This window comes from Saccostrea cucullata, unplaced genomic scaffold, assembly GCF_032062105.1.
Source record: "Saccostrea cucullata isolate Sc308-1 unplaced genomic scaffold, CSIRO_AGI_Scuc_v1 ctg1678, whole genome shotgun sequence".
Classification (NCBI taxonomy): domain Eukaryota; kingdom Metazoa; phylum Mollusca; class Bivalvia; order Ostreida; family Ostreidae; genus Saccostrea; species Saccostrea cuccullata.
Window position 1 is genome coordinate 110,773 of NW_026924271.1, and position 15,383 is coordinate 126,155.

Below are 15,383 nucleotides of genomic sequence, written 5' to 3' on the forward strand. Positions count from 1 at the left end.
CATATTTGATAGGTAATGTACAAAGAAAGAGCCCTTGGATTTCTGATTGACGAATCAGACACTGTACATAAATATGAAGAGCGAGGCAGGGACAAGGCTGTTTCCTCCTCTCAGTATGACAAGGGGCTCCAGGCTTTATCCTCCATGGACAGGGTACAGCAAGTCGAGGTTCTTCATGGTTAGTGACTGATAGAATTTGATAGATTTTCCAAACAGAATATATTCTTTTTGTTTTCCTTAAAGAAGGAAAATGTTATCAGACAGGTAAACCAAATTGCTTCTTATTATAATTTCCAGGCTTCAATGACTTGAAGTCAGAGCTAACAGATTATTTGAAAAAGTTTGCTGAAAATGGAAAGGTAAGATTGTAACTGTTAATAATCAATTATATTTGTCTTCACTTATAACCTCAAGAATGCTAGACTACCTGTGCATGTATAAGAAATTGTATTTAATTTAAAATTAAAAACATGACATATAAAGAAAAAGAATATGTCAGACAAAATCAACTGGATTGAAAATTAAGCTACTGGAATATGTATTTAATAGGGATGTCAACGAATAGTCGACTATTCGACTGTCAGTCGAATGGACCGACGATCGAATAATGAAGCAACATTCGAATATTAAATAAATGGAAGAAAAGGGGATGATAATGAAATGTTCATCTCAAAACTAAGAAAGAAAGGTCCTTTCTCAAACTATACAGCTGTATAGTGCACGTCCACAGACGAATAAGAGCTCAATCACAGTCACAGTATATAAGTAATTTTCCACATTGTACATATTGAAAATACAGTAATTACATATACCGCGATAATCATTTCTCAATCACTGTCTTCTTTTTTTTGTTATGTACGAGGGGTGTTAGAAAAGTTCGCGGACAAGTTCTATTATGAGCACGCTATTATCTTGAAACCGGTCAAACTTTCCAGATAAAATCTTTACCTTTTTTCCAATAAATATACAAGAATTTGGTGCTCTCCGGTGATTATTGAAAAATATACAGCATTTTTATTTTGATAAAAGTTGCTTCACGGAGCATGCTACATTTTGGCACGTTTACATCACAAAGACCCTTTATTAAAAATTAAAAATTGCACAATTGTAGCGCAAAGAGATTTATGATATTTTACCTGCAGCTTAAGTATGCAGGAAACGTCACTGGGAAAAATTTTGAACTAAATTGGACGGTATATGACTGTTTTATAGCCGTTTATAAATGATCAACGCGTAAAAAGACAGCCAAAAATCGGAATGTCATTGAGCGTCGTGGAGCACTGCACTACGTAAAAATTATGTGTGCAGACAGAGAAATGTCTAAAAAGAGATTAAAATGTTCAAGATGCCGCCGGAAATTTCCTACACATACAAAGAACAAGTTTTCAAATGGTTATAGCGTCATAAGAATGGAAGGAGGGACATTTTAAATGATTAACTCCATCGATACTTCAATACCCCCTTATGGCATGGACGCTGCGTTGCACCCATATGGTTTTGCTTAGTTTCCATACCTGATCGATTAAGTGCATAGACTTTTTTTTCTATTTTTTAAGATCTCAATAATATACGAATCAGTACAAAAGACATTATAGTAGAAAAGTAACATGTCTTGATATAGATATTCAATTTTAAAGTAGAAAAATGATAAGAAAAATCTAAGAAATGAAAGATTTATAAATATAACTGCGACAACGCTTAACGGGTTGAAATTTGGTTGTCACGTCGCTTACGTCAAGTGATTGCTCCATGAATCCCATGACCCCATAGTAAAAATAGTTCTAAAATTTCAAGATTTTATTAAATGGACCTGATTTTTTACATACCAATAAACAAAATATAGGAATTCATTCAGACATAGGTCATACTTCACAGTACACAATAGATTTTCCGTAATTCAATGTGTCCGCGAACTTTTCTAACAACCCTCGTACGTAGAAAATTATGCAACGCTATACTGGACTGCTAAAATTATTTAATTGACTTGTACCAATTATATTTATAAACTCTAGGAATTTCAAATGCTTAGGAACACAACATTTGCATAGCCGTGAAGTTTTAAAGTTTGATAATTATTAAAACAATAATCTGACATGAAAGACATTTTGATGTGTAGCTTGGGCAATCATTAATTGAACAAACAGTAGTTTACATTTTCATCGGAGGTGTGGATAGTGTGTGTTTACAATTCTCCATTTCCAATTTATCTCAAATTTCCAATTTATTTTAATCAATAAGCTTTCAAAAACACTGTGCTATAAAAAGATAATAAATGCTCCGAATAGTCGACTATCGTTCGAATAATGCAATCGAATGTTCGACTAAGGAAAATTAATATTTTGACATCCCTAGTATTTAACCTAAACCTAAAGAAAATTTTAAACCATTGGTTTCAGTACATGAGAAAAAAACTTCTTTCCATGAATTTTGTGATTTACCTGTGTAATATAATGACTTATTTCATTAGGTTGTAAGAGAGGAGGACATTCGAGAGTTTTTCTCTGGAATGGAGGCCAGAAAGCGACAAAGGGCCACAGGACCAATTCCTTACATGTGCAAATGAGACTTAACAAGCTTTATAATCAGGTCTCAGTATTTCATAGACAGACAAAGAAGGTTTTATTCTGTTTATATTTATGCCCTTTCAAACAAAGATGCAAAGGCAGAAAATGTGAAAATGATTTTTTTACCAGAAATTTTGAACAGGTAGTGCAAGGGCTTTCTTTTGTTTACTTCTTGTGATATGAACTTCTGATGGGAACCAACAGTTTTGTCCTTTGAGTTTTATCTCATTTAATGCTTTCACCTTGGACACTATTTTTGAATGATTATCTATGGCTTTCACATTTCACACATATACATGTATTCCATGTTAAAAGAGCTCTTGGGTACCAAGTTTTACCTTTTGACCTTGATGTTTGACCTCCTTTTGAAAAATTTTAACTTGACCGTAAGTTTTGAATGGTAGGTCCTAGGTGCCAGAGCAATAATATTTCAAATGTATTGTCTTTGTTTCAAGCAGTTCGTTTGTGTACCAACAGTTTTTGACCGTTGGACCTTGATATTGGAGTTTAACCCAATTTTGAAGAACTTTTAACCTTGGTCATCAATATCTGAATGGTTAATGCAAGGGCTCTTTTATTTCACAGGCACATCCTTGTAGAAAGACCTTTCTTTAGGTAACAACTGTTCTGATGTTTTGTTCTAGATTGACTTGCATATGAACTTGAATCTTTTCCCTTAGCTGTGATACAGGGACCTTTGTGTTTCACGAACATGTCTTATTTTTAAAGAAGTTTTTTGGTTGATTTTTTGTACAAGCTAGTCCTATCAAACTTTAACTCCCACTCATTTTTCAAATCAGATATATCTGAAATGAGATTTAGGTTACTTATAGTCACTTGCTTTCATATACATGTACATTTTGTATACTGTAGAATCATTAGGACAGATGTGTGTGGATTATGTGGGTCACCTTTTTCCAAGAATTTACATCCCCATAAAGAATTATTTTTTCAACATATGTATACATTTAATCTCATGTACATTCAAGACAGCCACCAAAATTACACCCCAGTGAACCAATGAAATTTTGCATGCCCGTGAACATTGACCCCTAAGAATTCAAAATGATTCCACAGTAAGTGATAATGTTAGTATTGTAGGTTCATTCACAAAGAATTATAAGCAAAGTTTCGACCATACTTGCATGGAAACTGGGGATCTGCAATATTCCATATTCCTCTTACCAGTTATCCAGTATTTTCTTTGAGCCACATGGAAAATTATTATGTACACATTTACCAAATTGAGTCATGGGAATTGTGTAACATGTATATTGAATTGGTGATCAGTGGATAAGTTGTAACTGAAATCAATGTATACAATCAATTACATAATCTACAGATTGTGAATACATTATCCAGTATTCAAAACGATTTTGATAGAGGCAAGGCCTCACTTATTTCTTACTGAAGATGAGAGGGGTAAAGACAGTATAATTTTAAATTTTATTTTTGTCTTGTCTTGAGATGTATATTTAGTTACAAGTTACAAGAAAGCTTTTAGTATGATGTTGTGTATTTATATAATTCTCTTTTTTAAAAAATTAATGAATAAATGTGGAAAGTAACTAGTGGAAATTCTTTTCTGATAGATTTACAACAGAAGATTTTACGAAAGAGCTTATGACTAAGAACATAAGTTGTTCATGTAAATTTCTAATTTACATTAAAAGTTCATGATAAATTTTTTAAAAGGAATATAGAACGATATTTTTTTGCAAGGAATTTGAAACATTTATAAATTGTGCAAAATTTTACTGTCACTTAACTTTTGTAGTCAAAGTAAGAAGTTCTTTTCTAAAAAGGCCGTTGGTTCTTTAAACAATTCTCAGGTTTTACCCACTAGCCATATGCATTCCAGTTTTTAAAAATATTTTTGGTTTTTTTTAGCTCACCTGAGCCGAAGGCTCAAGTGAGCTTTTCTGATCACATTTTGTCCGTTGTCAGTCCATCTAGCTGTCCGTCTGTAAACTTTTCACATTTTCGACTTCTTCTAAAGAACCACTGGGCCAATTTTAACCAAACTTGGTACAAAGCATCCTTGGGTGAAGGGGAATTTAAATTATAAAAACGAAGGGTCAGGTCCTCTCAAAAGGGGAGATAATCAAGAAAAGACAAAAGAAGGTGGGGTCATTAAAAAATCTTCTCAGGAACCACTGGGCCAGAAAAGCTGAAACATGTGGAAGCATCATGGGGTAGAACTACTGTGAAACTTATGTGGAAGCATCATGGGGTAGTGTAGATTCTAAATTTCAGTCCATGACCCCTGGGGGTTGGGCGAGGCCACAATAGGGAATCAAAAGGTTTTCATAGAAATAAATAGAAATTTTTTTTAAAAAATCTTCTTCTCAAGAAATACTTGGCCAGAAAAGCTGAAACTTATGTGGAAGCATCCTTGGGTAGTGTAGAATTTAAATTGTTCAAATTATGACCCGTTGGGTACGATGGGGTCGCAACAGGTATTACAAGGGGGAAATCTGGTTATGTATAGCATGGACAAAGCTTCTCAGGTGAGTGATGTGGCCCATGGGCCTCTTGTTTAACAAGATGATTTGAGCTAGAGATCCTGTAGATATGTTATACGGTTTCAGAATTTTCATCATGAAGGTCATATGGGGAATATACTATTTTCTATTTTAAAAAGGTCCTAAAACTCCGCTTCCATTGACCACAATACCCATAATATTATATTTTGAAATTTGGTGTCTAAAAATTACAAGGGTTTCCCGCGTGATACAGTGGTAAGAACGTCTGCTCCAGAGTGGCGGAGTACGGAATTATCGCCAAACCTCCTAACTCCGTCACTTTCGAAAAACTGCGCTGTTTGTAAATGAATGCGACTGTGGCGACATTTTCTGCATACTGTAATAGTCAAGTTCAACAAGCTAATTCGGAGAATTTGTGTACTCCGCTTAGGGAAAAAAGACCATGCGCAATTCGGGGGTGGGGGGTATTTCGGATCTCCCCACCCACTGAATTTGTAGAATTATTAAATGTATACATGTATATTGAAGCAAATAAAAAATGCCAATATGGATATGAAGAAATGATTGCTTATTCTCATTATGTGTATAAGAAAATTCTTTTTGTGTAGAATATTTATCACACTACTGTAATGATGATTTTATGAGTTTGACGTCATAAATTTTACATGCTGAATGCTATCTTTTAGTGGAAAAAAGTATTTCAAAAAAAAAAATTATGTATTGTGCGGGACTCGAATCCGGGGCCTTCTACATTTCAAGCGAGAGACATACCACTACACCACGGAACCACTTTGTATTATCGGAAATTATATGCAAACATGTACATGTATATATTCATAGATCAACGTTCGCTATTGTCACAATTTTACACAATGCATGGTTTCTAATTTAGCCTTTATTAAACAGTTCTAATAGATGCAATAAGAATAGAAAGTCCGACAACAACCTGTATTATACGTAATAAATCTTCGCATGACCCTGTGCTAAAAATAGTACCAAGCGACATTTAATACGATAAATACTAATAAAACAAACGGGGCGGGGCACTTTGAGAGGGATGAGAGAGGCCCTAGGAGTTTGGTATAAAATTTCATTGCAAAAGATCTTGAAATATCGCCCGGAGACGATAGTGTTACACACAGACAGAATGTATAAATTTACGACCTTGAACTTTGACCTTTTGACCTCAAAATCAGTACGGGTCTTCCTTAGACCAGAGGTAGTTGTTGTGCAAAATTTCATTGCGAAAGCTCAAAGGGTTCTCGAGATATCGCACAGAAACGAAAGTGTTATAACAGACAGAATTTATTGATTTATGACCTTGACGTTTGACCTTTTGATCTCAAAATCAATAGGGTTCTTCTTTATGCCATAGGGAGTTGCTATGCTCAAAGGGTTCTTGAGATATCGTGCGGAAACGAAAGCGTTACAGACAGACAGACAGACAGGCGGACGGACGGACAGCTAGACGGACAGACTCAAATTAAGGGGGACAAAATAATGCGTCAAAAGACCATTAAAAAACACCTTATTTTAATATGCATGGTTTTATCATTTTTATGTGAAATCAGGGTGTTTTCCGCTAATGGTGACGGAGTTTGGGTATTCGGAGATAATCCTTACGTTCGAATCCCACACGTGGAGACCGGTCCCTCGGATGAGACCGTAAGAGCCGCGTTCACGTGTCGCAGTAGGTTCTGGCACGAAAAAGATCTGCCTCTGCTCAATGGCCGTGAATGCCGAGTATACGACAAAATTTCTTGCTCTCCACCGGCAAATGGTTGCGTCTCCATATGAGTGAAAAATTCTCGAGATGGACGTTTAAACAATATGCAAACAAACTGTAACAAAGTACGAATCCTGGTCACGGCACCAAATGCATCAAAATAGGAGAAAAATGCGACAAACCAGACCGGGATTAGAATGCAGGCTTCCTAAATCTTTGGTCATTGCTTTGCTAACTGAGATCTTGCTATCAACGATCGAACCCATCTACCGCCACAATAGAATAACGTTCGTGGCTTCTTTGCTAGTGAAGTACAAGGGGCTAGCTTGCATTTACTGGCAATCACTGATGTGTGGGTATTACTGTATATTTCTGTGATTGCAGTGAAAAAAATTGAAAAAAAAACAACAATAAAAGCATGAACAATCAGATGAAATTGGCATAATTAATCACAGGTGAACTGATCGATCACAATGTATCATAGGAAGTTGGGTGAATAAGACTAGCGAAGTATCTTTTGTGTAAGAAATAAAGTCAGAAGAACAATATCCACAATTAGCAACAATTTCATAAGATGATTTGTCTGTGAAATGACATACACACACCAATGAGGAAAAATTGATCATTTAAATGCACTTCAATATCAATTTTCACAATTGAGAAACTGATTCTTGTAAACTCCAATGAATAAGAATATGCCTGGAATTTTACATGTAAAAATTAATGTATAATGGCCAAAAGTCAAAAAATGTTCATTATTGACAGACTGAATGTCATGTTCCCCGATCACCCGCATTCTCAATTACTTTGGTTTACATAGTTTTAAATTCTCTGAATTCTAAAACTTCTTTGGAACAATGCCAGATTAGGCAATAGTTATAAATGAGAGTTTGAGAGTTAAGTGCTTTTTTAGCACACAATCTTCATAAATAGATATTTAAACTGCATAGCATTATGCAGTTATTGGGGTCAGTGCGATGAATTTATAGGTACCCAGGGAGTACAAATTAACCTTGACCGAAGGGCTGAAATATTAATAAATCGCTGTAATTGTGAATTTGGGAGGTAGGCAGGTATGATAAAAGACTGTGTTAACTGAAAATATCGATGGCATTCAAATTTCACACATATATTCTATGTTAAAAGAGCTCTTGGGTACCAGGTTTTACCTTTTGACCTTGATGATTGACCTCCTTTTGTAAAATTTTAACTTGACCGTAAGTTTTAAATGGTTGATGCCAGAGCATAATATATCTTTTCCACCGTGGCTTACCACGTGCACGATGATCTGAGTAATAGTTCTTTTACAAATCGATATATAAAACTGATTTATATTTCGCACCGTGCATTGCTCATGAAACAATTTACGAGGGTCATATTATAGTTTTTGTTTAAATTTACAATGGATGTAAGTGTGGGTATTTATTGCCATTTAATGTGTTCTAAGCACCGATTCAGATCAGGCACACGGGAGACCAAAAAACAAAAAAGGTCCACAGTTATCTTAAGACCCTAAATATCAAGAGAGGCAAAATCCGACAGGCGGTCGCTGTGAATTATGTATATCATTATAGCAGGAATGCTGTAAGAATCTCTCGGAGAGATCCCAGGATTATCGGAACTGTTACCGGATCAAAGGTCACATGATCTATCGAAAATCACTCGCCGATGCCTCTGCGGTTCTGATGCACTATTATCAGTGAATTATTCAGAATGGCCATATGGCGTTTGCTTAATTAACGTAACTTGAAGGTTTTGTTGCGGCGAATTCCAATCAACAGGTTCTCAAGGGAAGAATAACTTAGAATGCACCCTCATCTTGTCCAACACATGACACACTTACATTGGTGTATGTTTGACATATTATCACAATCGTTTTTCTTTCGTAAAAACATATAGTGCAAACTGCAATACATTTATTGCTACACCCCCCTCCCTATCCACACACACAATAATTTAAAAAATTGAAAAATATGCCCACTAAGTGAATATGGGAAAAAAAGTTTGAAAGGACATTTCTTCCCTCTAAATAAGACATTATTGCCATTCGTTTTATCTAAAAATGAAAAAGTCTGCATGTTAAAAATACAATCGAACTGTTGAGTTGATACCGGTAATAAGCAAATTCGTTGGCGGAATATTTGAAATATTCCTCGTCAAGACAAAATCCGACGAGTATTTACTTTTTCCTGTAAAATATTCTCCAAAAGCAAATAAAATGCGAACTTCTCGGTAAAATTAGTATTTTATTAAGATGAGGGCATTAGGACAATAGCTTGAAGGTAATCATTAATGCAGTCGGCAATATTTGCACACAGGAAATGGAATTATAAGCACTACACTATAAGCATTTGGAATAAGCCGAGGTTTTGATGTTGAGATCAGAAGTACACTGTTATTTGAAGCGTGACTTCCACTTAAATGAACTATTTCTGTGTATTTGCTCTGTCATTTTAAACTTATTTTCGTAATGAACATAATCTCCTTCGACACAGCAGGGAAGAAGAATATCAACTGTTATCAGACAACAAGACTCGCCCAATAAACACTTGCTAATTTTTAAGCAATATTTTTTTTCTCAGATAATGGAAGATTTTTTTCATGTGGGGATATTAATTATTAGGGATGATAAGCGAATACGATGAGAAGTGTCAATTTATCTCCTGATCAGTTGTGGTATCGATTTTGAGCGTCAATACACGGTACCTTGCTCCACGGAGAGTAAGCACAGTCGGAAAAGAGCGTCGGACGAGTAACATCAAATTACATTCCACAAAACTCGGAAGATCGCCGAGTGAGGATCTGTCCACAACTTGATAAACTTTTGTTTGATTTTATTTGTCAGAAAATGACACTTAACAAAGTTAGAAATTTCCCAGCAGTAGGTGTGTAAGATGAAGGTTTGAGGGGAACTTTTTGCAATGGGTTTCAGTACGCATCGTTTTGTTGGGTCGGTGGACCCTAATCTGATATGTGGAATTTGCAGTTCTGTTATAGAGGATGCTGTGTTGACGCCTTGTGGACATACTTTTTGCTATTGCTGCCTGGAGACTTGGATGAGTAAACCGCGAGTAAATTCATGTCCTGAGTGCAGAAGTACTATGGCTCTGAGGGACGTAAAGCCGGTACTTTGTCTTCGTAATCTTGTGAATGGTTTTGATGTCATGTGTGATAACAGCGAACGTGGATGTAAGTTAGTTGTGAAATTAGAACGGTTGAAATCCCATTTACAGGTCTGTGGATATACCCCTATAAAGTGCGCAGGGTGTTCCGAGATGGTGAATCGGTCAGAACTTGCAAACCATCAAATGTCTTGCGAGGGCATTTCAGCTTCTTTGAAGGATGAAAACTACGATTCTTACATGTACAAATCTTTAGCAGCAATATCCCTAGAAAATGAAGCTACCTCTTTGGAACTTTCGGGACTCCTTGCAAAGATTTCGTCTTTGGAATTTCAATTGAAGTCACTGAAAAGGGACATGCAAATCTCCGAGTCAAAAAACCGTGTCCTTGAACGTGAGTACAGGAAAACTAAGGACGAGCTTCAACAGAAGAGAAATGAAATTCTCGAAGTCCAGTACTCCGAGTTTGACCCGGACTATGACTATGGTTACACTCCGCAAACAGTAGCCAAATTGTCCTTACTCGTCGCTAGATTTCTGTTGAAGAAACCGTCGTATGTGGACAGCGACAAAATTTTTGCGGCTATCAAACGTTCGTACGAGCAGTATGCACGTTGTGGAAACCAGTATGAATATGATGTTCACATGCTTGTTGCCACCGCTTTTGCGAGTAATTGGTTCAGCGAAAGTCAGAGAATTAACTTTCATTGCTGGCTTCAGAGTCTTGCTAGATATCGTCAATATGCTAATACGGGGATAGATTCAAGTGAACAACATATTTACCAATGAAAATGATATACAACTGAACGTAAACAATTATCATTGCATACCTGTAGGACATTGACTTATATAGATCGATTTTAATTGCAACCTTTGCTTTGTTGAAATGTTCAGACACAAGCTTGAAATTTTACCTTTATATGCACTGAAATATCTGTTTGAAATGAAAACATTTAAAATCTGGGATATGCTGATTTTTAAAAACCCTTAGAAACTTTAAAATGAATTGTGAATAAATTACTAGTTTCCTCGTATGGAGTTAATGACGGTAATTAGAGGTTTATGTTTTAGATTTAGAAAAAAAGGCTTTAGCTTTCTGTTCAGAAAGTACAACAGTGTTTAAAATGTCGTCATCTCTAATTGTGATGAAAGTACGACATTGCTTGATATATAGAGTTTAAAAAAAGTTAAACGCTTGACTTCAAACTTAAGATCACTGTAGACTTTTCAAGTCATTTAAATCTTGATTATCTTTTGTATAAGTATTATTACTCAGAAATAGGAGCATTATATAATGTTTTTAGAAAGAATATATAAGTAATGTATCTTATTATGTAAATATAAGAAGTTTAAAAAAAAAGGTTGTTTGGATTTCGGGAAAACAAGCTTTTAAGGATAAAATCCTTGTTTTATAAAGTCATTAAAAATTTTGTGAAATAAATACATATATATGTCCACTTTATAAAAAGTTTTTTTTTCTTTTCAGAATTGTGTGTAATTCTGTTTACTGCATGCAATCTATATATACAATTTTGTTTAAGGAAAAAATTAAGTTTTCGAGATTCGGTCATCCTTTTTGTATAGTGCACTATTTGTGTATTCCAGAAATCGGTAATAAACCATTAATTTGACAATGTTTCCTATTTTATCGTTTGTGTTGACTTCCTGACGCTGTGTTCCTAACAATTATCCCAGGATCAATAGACCCTATCTCCCAGCAAGATCTATTGGCACTCAATACTGTAGAAGACTTATTTCCTGCTATTATTATTTCATAAAATGATAAAACTGAGAAAGAAATGTTATCAAATAAACAATTATCTTATAATAAATCCAAACTGGAATATTTTTATTGAATGATTCTGACCGAAAGAAAACAATATTTCTCATTCCAGTTAAGACTGTTCTTCAGCGTGTTTGATACTGAAAATTTTATTGAGTAGAAATAAACTGATAGTTGAAGGTTTGAGTGCAGTTAAAAGTATCGAGTGCAAAGAAATAATGATAGGCCGAAGTCTATTGGGAGAAGTAATCGTCCTTTGAAGAGTCATTTTATAAAGTGTGGCACGGTGAGAACGATTATGAAAGACTCAGAATTTCAAGGGCAATAAATTTACATATTTACCTGAATACATTAAGAAAATTATACCCTGGTCGATCATTACCCGTTTTTTAAAACATCTAAAGGTTGCTTTGAAAAATTAGGAGAAAATATAGCGATGAAAATGCGCACGATTTTCAACGTGTATAACTGAGTCACTTATGATCTAGCTGCAGATCTGTAACTCTCCAAAAAAATAATTTGACAGACCGTAGAGCTACAGTGCCACCCATTGAAAAAACTGTATATTTATTGCGCACAAAAAAGTGCGCTGTTTATCAATTTATTTCTCAATGTTTTTGAAACTATAATCTCAAAATATTACGAACCGTGTATTCCTAACTCAATCTTTCACTGTTTCCACAACAAAACATACCTTATAGTTGATGTTTATAGCCCTCCTGGCCCTGAAATCGAGATCATCGAAAATTTCGTCTGTTTATACTGCCATTTTGGTTTGTAAGATAATTCGGCCCAACGCGCTTAGTGTAGATGTCAACTACGAATTCAAAGTACTTAGTAGAAGAGTACGGATTTTTTTTTAAATCTAAATTTTTTGCAATTGAGGTAAGAATTTGGAAGAATTAATCCATACACAAGCACAACTTTTTGTGCGCAATAAATATATATACATTTTTTTCAATGGGTGGCACTGTAGCTCTCCGGTCTATCAATATATTTTTCGGAGAGCTACAGTTCTGCAGCTACTTATGATCAGGAGACCAATTGCAAGTGGTCCCTTTTCGTCCGTCGTCATGCGTTAACATTTGAACATTTTGAGCGTCTTGTCTGGAATTGCTGAACCAAGTTCAATGAATTCTCACAAGTTAGGATATTCTCTCGGTAAAGATGGAGAAATTTCATCTTGATTTTCAAGGTCCCACCGAGGGCCTTAGGTGTGGGGCTAAAACCATCAAAATTAATGATATCATTACTTTACTCCTGGACACCAAGCAGTCAAGCTATTTTTATTGAAATAAGTACATGTACATATATTGATTTTTCTACCAATATTTTGAAATTCGTGGCCCCAGTAGCAGGGGTTACGGTAGGGTTCTAATGATCATTTAGCGAAAAACAAATGACTTGTCTAAAAATCTTCTCTCCACTATATACGATATAGACTATAGTTACATGGTTATGATATTACAAAAGTTGTGGAATTTATGACCCCAGAGTGAGGAGATCTGTTGGGGGGACTGAGGGTGTATTGTTTTTATTGTGAAAGCCCATTGATTCAATCTTTGAAAATTTTCTTCTCTGTTTCTGTCTATTAAGCAAACATAATTATGAGGTATATAGTAATGATCAATAAACTTTTTTATAAATATATCGTATTTGACTGAGACATGAAAAGAGAACCTATGTATAAGTAAAAAACAAAATATGTTTGTGAAACACTATGCGCCCGGCGGCAACAAAGTTCGGAAAAAAGCTATTTTTAGCATTAAGGTTACAGTCAAGGTCACAAGGTCATTGACCTTGATATCATTTGAAAGAGCTTGATAAGTGGAGTATGCGTAATATGAAATCTCAATCTCTCATGGTTCAAAAGTTATAGCGAGGTTCAAAAAAGATATTTTTAGCATATAGGTCATAGTCAAGGTCACAAGATCATTGACCTTGGTGTCATTTGAAAGAACCTGGTTAGTGGAGTATGCTTACCAAATATGAAGTCTCTATCTTTCATGGTTCAAAAATTATGGTGAAGGTTAAAGTTTGCAGAAAAAAGCTATTTTTAGCATAAAGGCCACAGTTAAGGTCACAAGGTCATTGACCTTGGTGTCATTTGAAAGAATTTAATTGGTGTAGTATGCATACCAAATATGAAGTCTCTATCTTTCATGGTTCAAAAGTTATGGTGAAGGTTAACGTTCGAGACAAACAAACAAAACAAACAAACAGACAGACAGACAGACAGACAGGACAAAAACAATATACGCCCTGGATCTATCGATCCGGGCGCATAATAAAAAAGGTGTACAGTGTATTTAAAACGGCTTATTGAGACTTAAAAAAAGAAGAGTTACATTATCGATATATAACTATTACCGGTATTATTGATGTGTGATAATTATTTTATATTAAGAGAATCTTTCACAGAATGAGCAGTCAAATCTTTAAACCCAAATTGGCATTTTTCGTTTGCCTCAGTACATAATTTAATAATTATACAAATCCGGGGAGGGGGGGTGACCTCCCATTCTGAGCATCCTCCTCCTTTTTTCCTTCAGCGGGGGACACAAATTCTCTGAATAAGCTTGTTGCAATTGAATTTTATACCATGATGATAACTCCCTATACCCCCACTCCCTTCTGTCTGTGCCTCCGTTCGGCTGTATTTCTGTCTGTAACACTTTCGTTTCCAAGCAATATCTCGCTATTGATTTTGAAGTCAAATGGTTTAGTAGAGGCTAAACTAGACACACTTGGTTTTTTGTAACATTTAGCACTGTAGATGAACGTGATGTAAACATGTATACAATATGTATGTGACCTATTGTTTGCATTTATTTCCTCCTTAAATCAAGTTTGTCAGTGGTGGAGGGGAAAGATTTTCGCTTCGCATGCCAGAGGCTCCCGGTTCAAATCCTGGTTGATCCTTTTTGGGGGACTTTTTTTTTATCAGTTAAGGACCAAATGATAATATTTAAGCATCCTGAAATGAAGATGTTATGACGTATGGCGTGTACAAAATATTATCATTGTGTGATAAGTATTTTATATTAAAAGAATCTTCATACATGTATATACACATTTAAAGAATAAGCAGTCAATTCTTTATATCCCTGTTGGATTTTTTTTAATTTGCTTTAGTGCGTAATTTAATAATTCTGAAAATTCAGTGAAGGGAGGGGGTGGGGGTACGACCCCCCCCCTCCCATTTGAGCATCCTCCTCTTTTTCACTCAGCGGGGGACACGAATTCTTTGAATAAGCTTGTTTAATAGAGGACCTTTGTACAGGAATTTTAAAAGTACATATATGTTCTTGTTTTTATTTTCAAAGATTATTATCGCTAAAATGTGAGTTACCATGCAAAAACAATATACGAGGAATATTCACCAGAAAACCGTCCTGAATATACTTCCAGATGAAGAGGGAGCGCCAGAGCCAATTAAAATGATTTCAGGCACCCTTATGTCCCATTTGAAAGGGGCAATTAGAAAAATAATTGACAATTTATAAAAAAAAAAAAAAAAAAAAAAAAGAAGCAAAAGTTAAAATCCTTTTCTGGTCTTATACTTTAAAAACCTTAGAGAAATAAAAGAAGGGGTGGGGTGGGGTACACAACCGACATTTCAAATAAGCATTCTCATACTAAAATAACATTATTATTTTAGAAAAAAACGGGACACCCCTCCCTGATAGTAAATGCCTGGAT

General features: G+C 35.1%; 2 protein-coding genes across 2 annotated transcripts in view; both read left to right on the forward strand.

The window, feature by feature from the left end:
* The window catches only part of LOC134266095 (putative E3 ubiquitin-protein ligase UBR7), a 32,356-nt gene extending 28,224 nt beyond the window's left edge, over window positions 1–4,132 (forward strand). The window contains exons 9-11 of the mRNA XM_062748329.1: window positions 13–178; window positions 298–359; window positions 2,468–4,132. Of these exons, the coding sequence (XP_062604313.1) occupies window positions 13–178; window positions 298–359; window positions 2,468–2,563 (324 nt within the window). The 3' untranslated portion in view covers window positions 2,564–4,132. The remainder of the gene's footprint in view (window positions 1–12; window positions 179–297; window positions 360–2,467) is intronic.
* A 5,537-nt stretch (window positions 4,133–9,669) lies between these two features.
* On the forward strand, window positions 9,670–11,516 carry LOC134266085 (E3 ubiquitin-protein ligase PDZRN3-B-like). The gene has a single exon (XM_062748320.1). It carries the CDS (start codon window positions 9,698–9,700, stop codon window positions 10,685–10,687), a length of 990 nt encoding a protein of 329 aa, XP_062604304.1. The 5' UTR covers window positions 9,670–9,697; the 3' UTR covers window positions 10,688–11,516.
* Window positions 11,517–15,383: the final 3,867 nt, after the last annotated feature.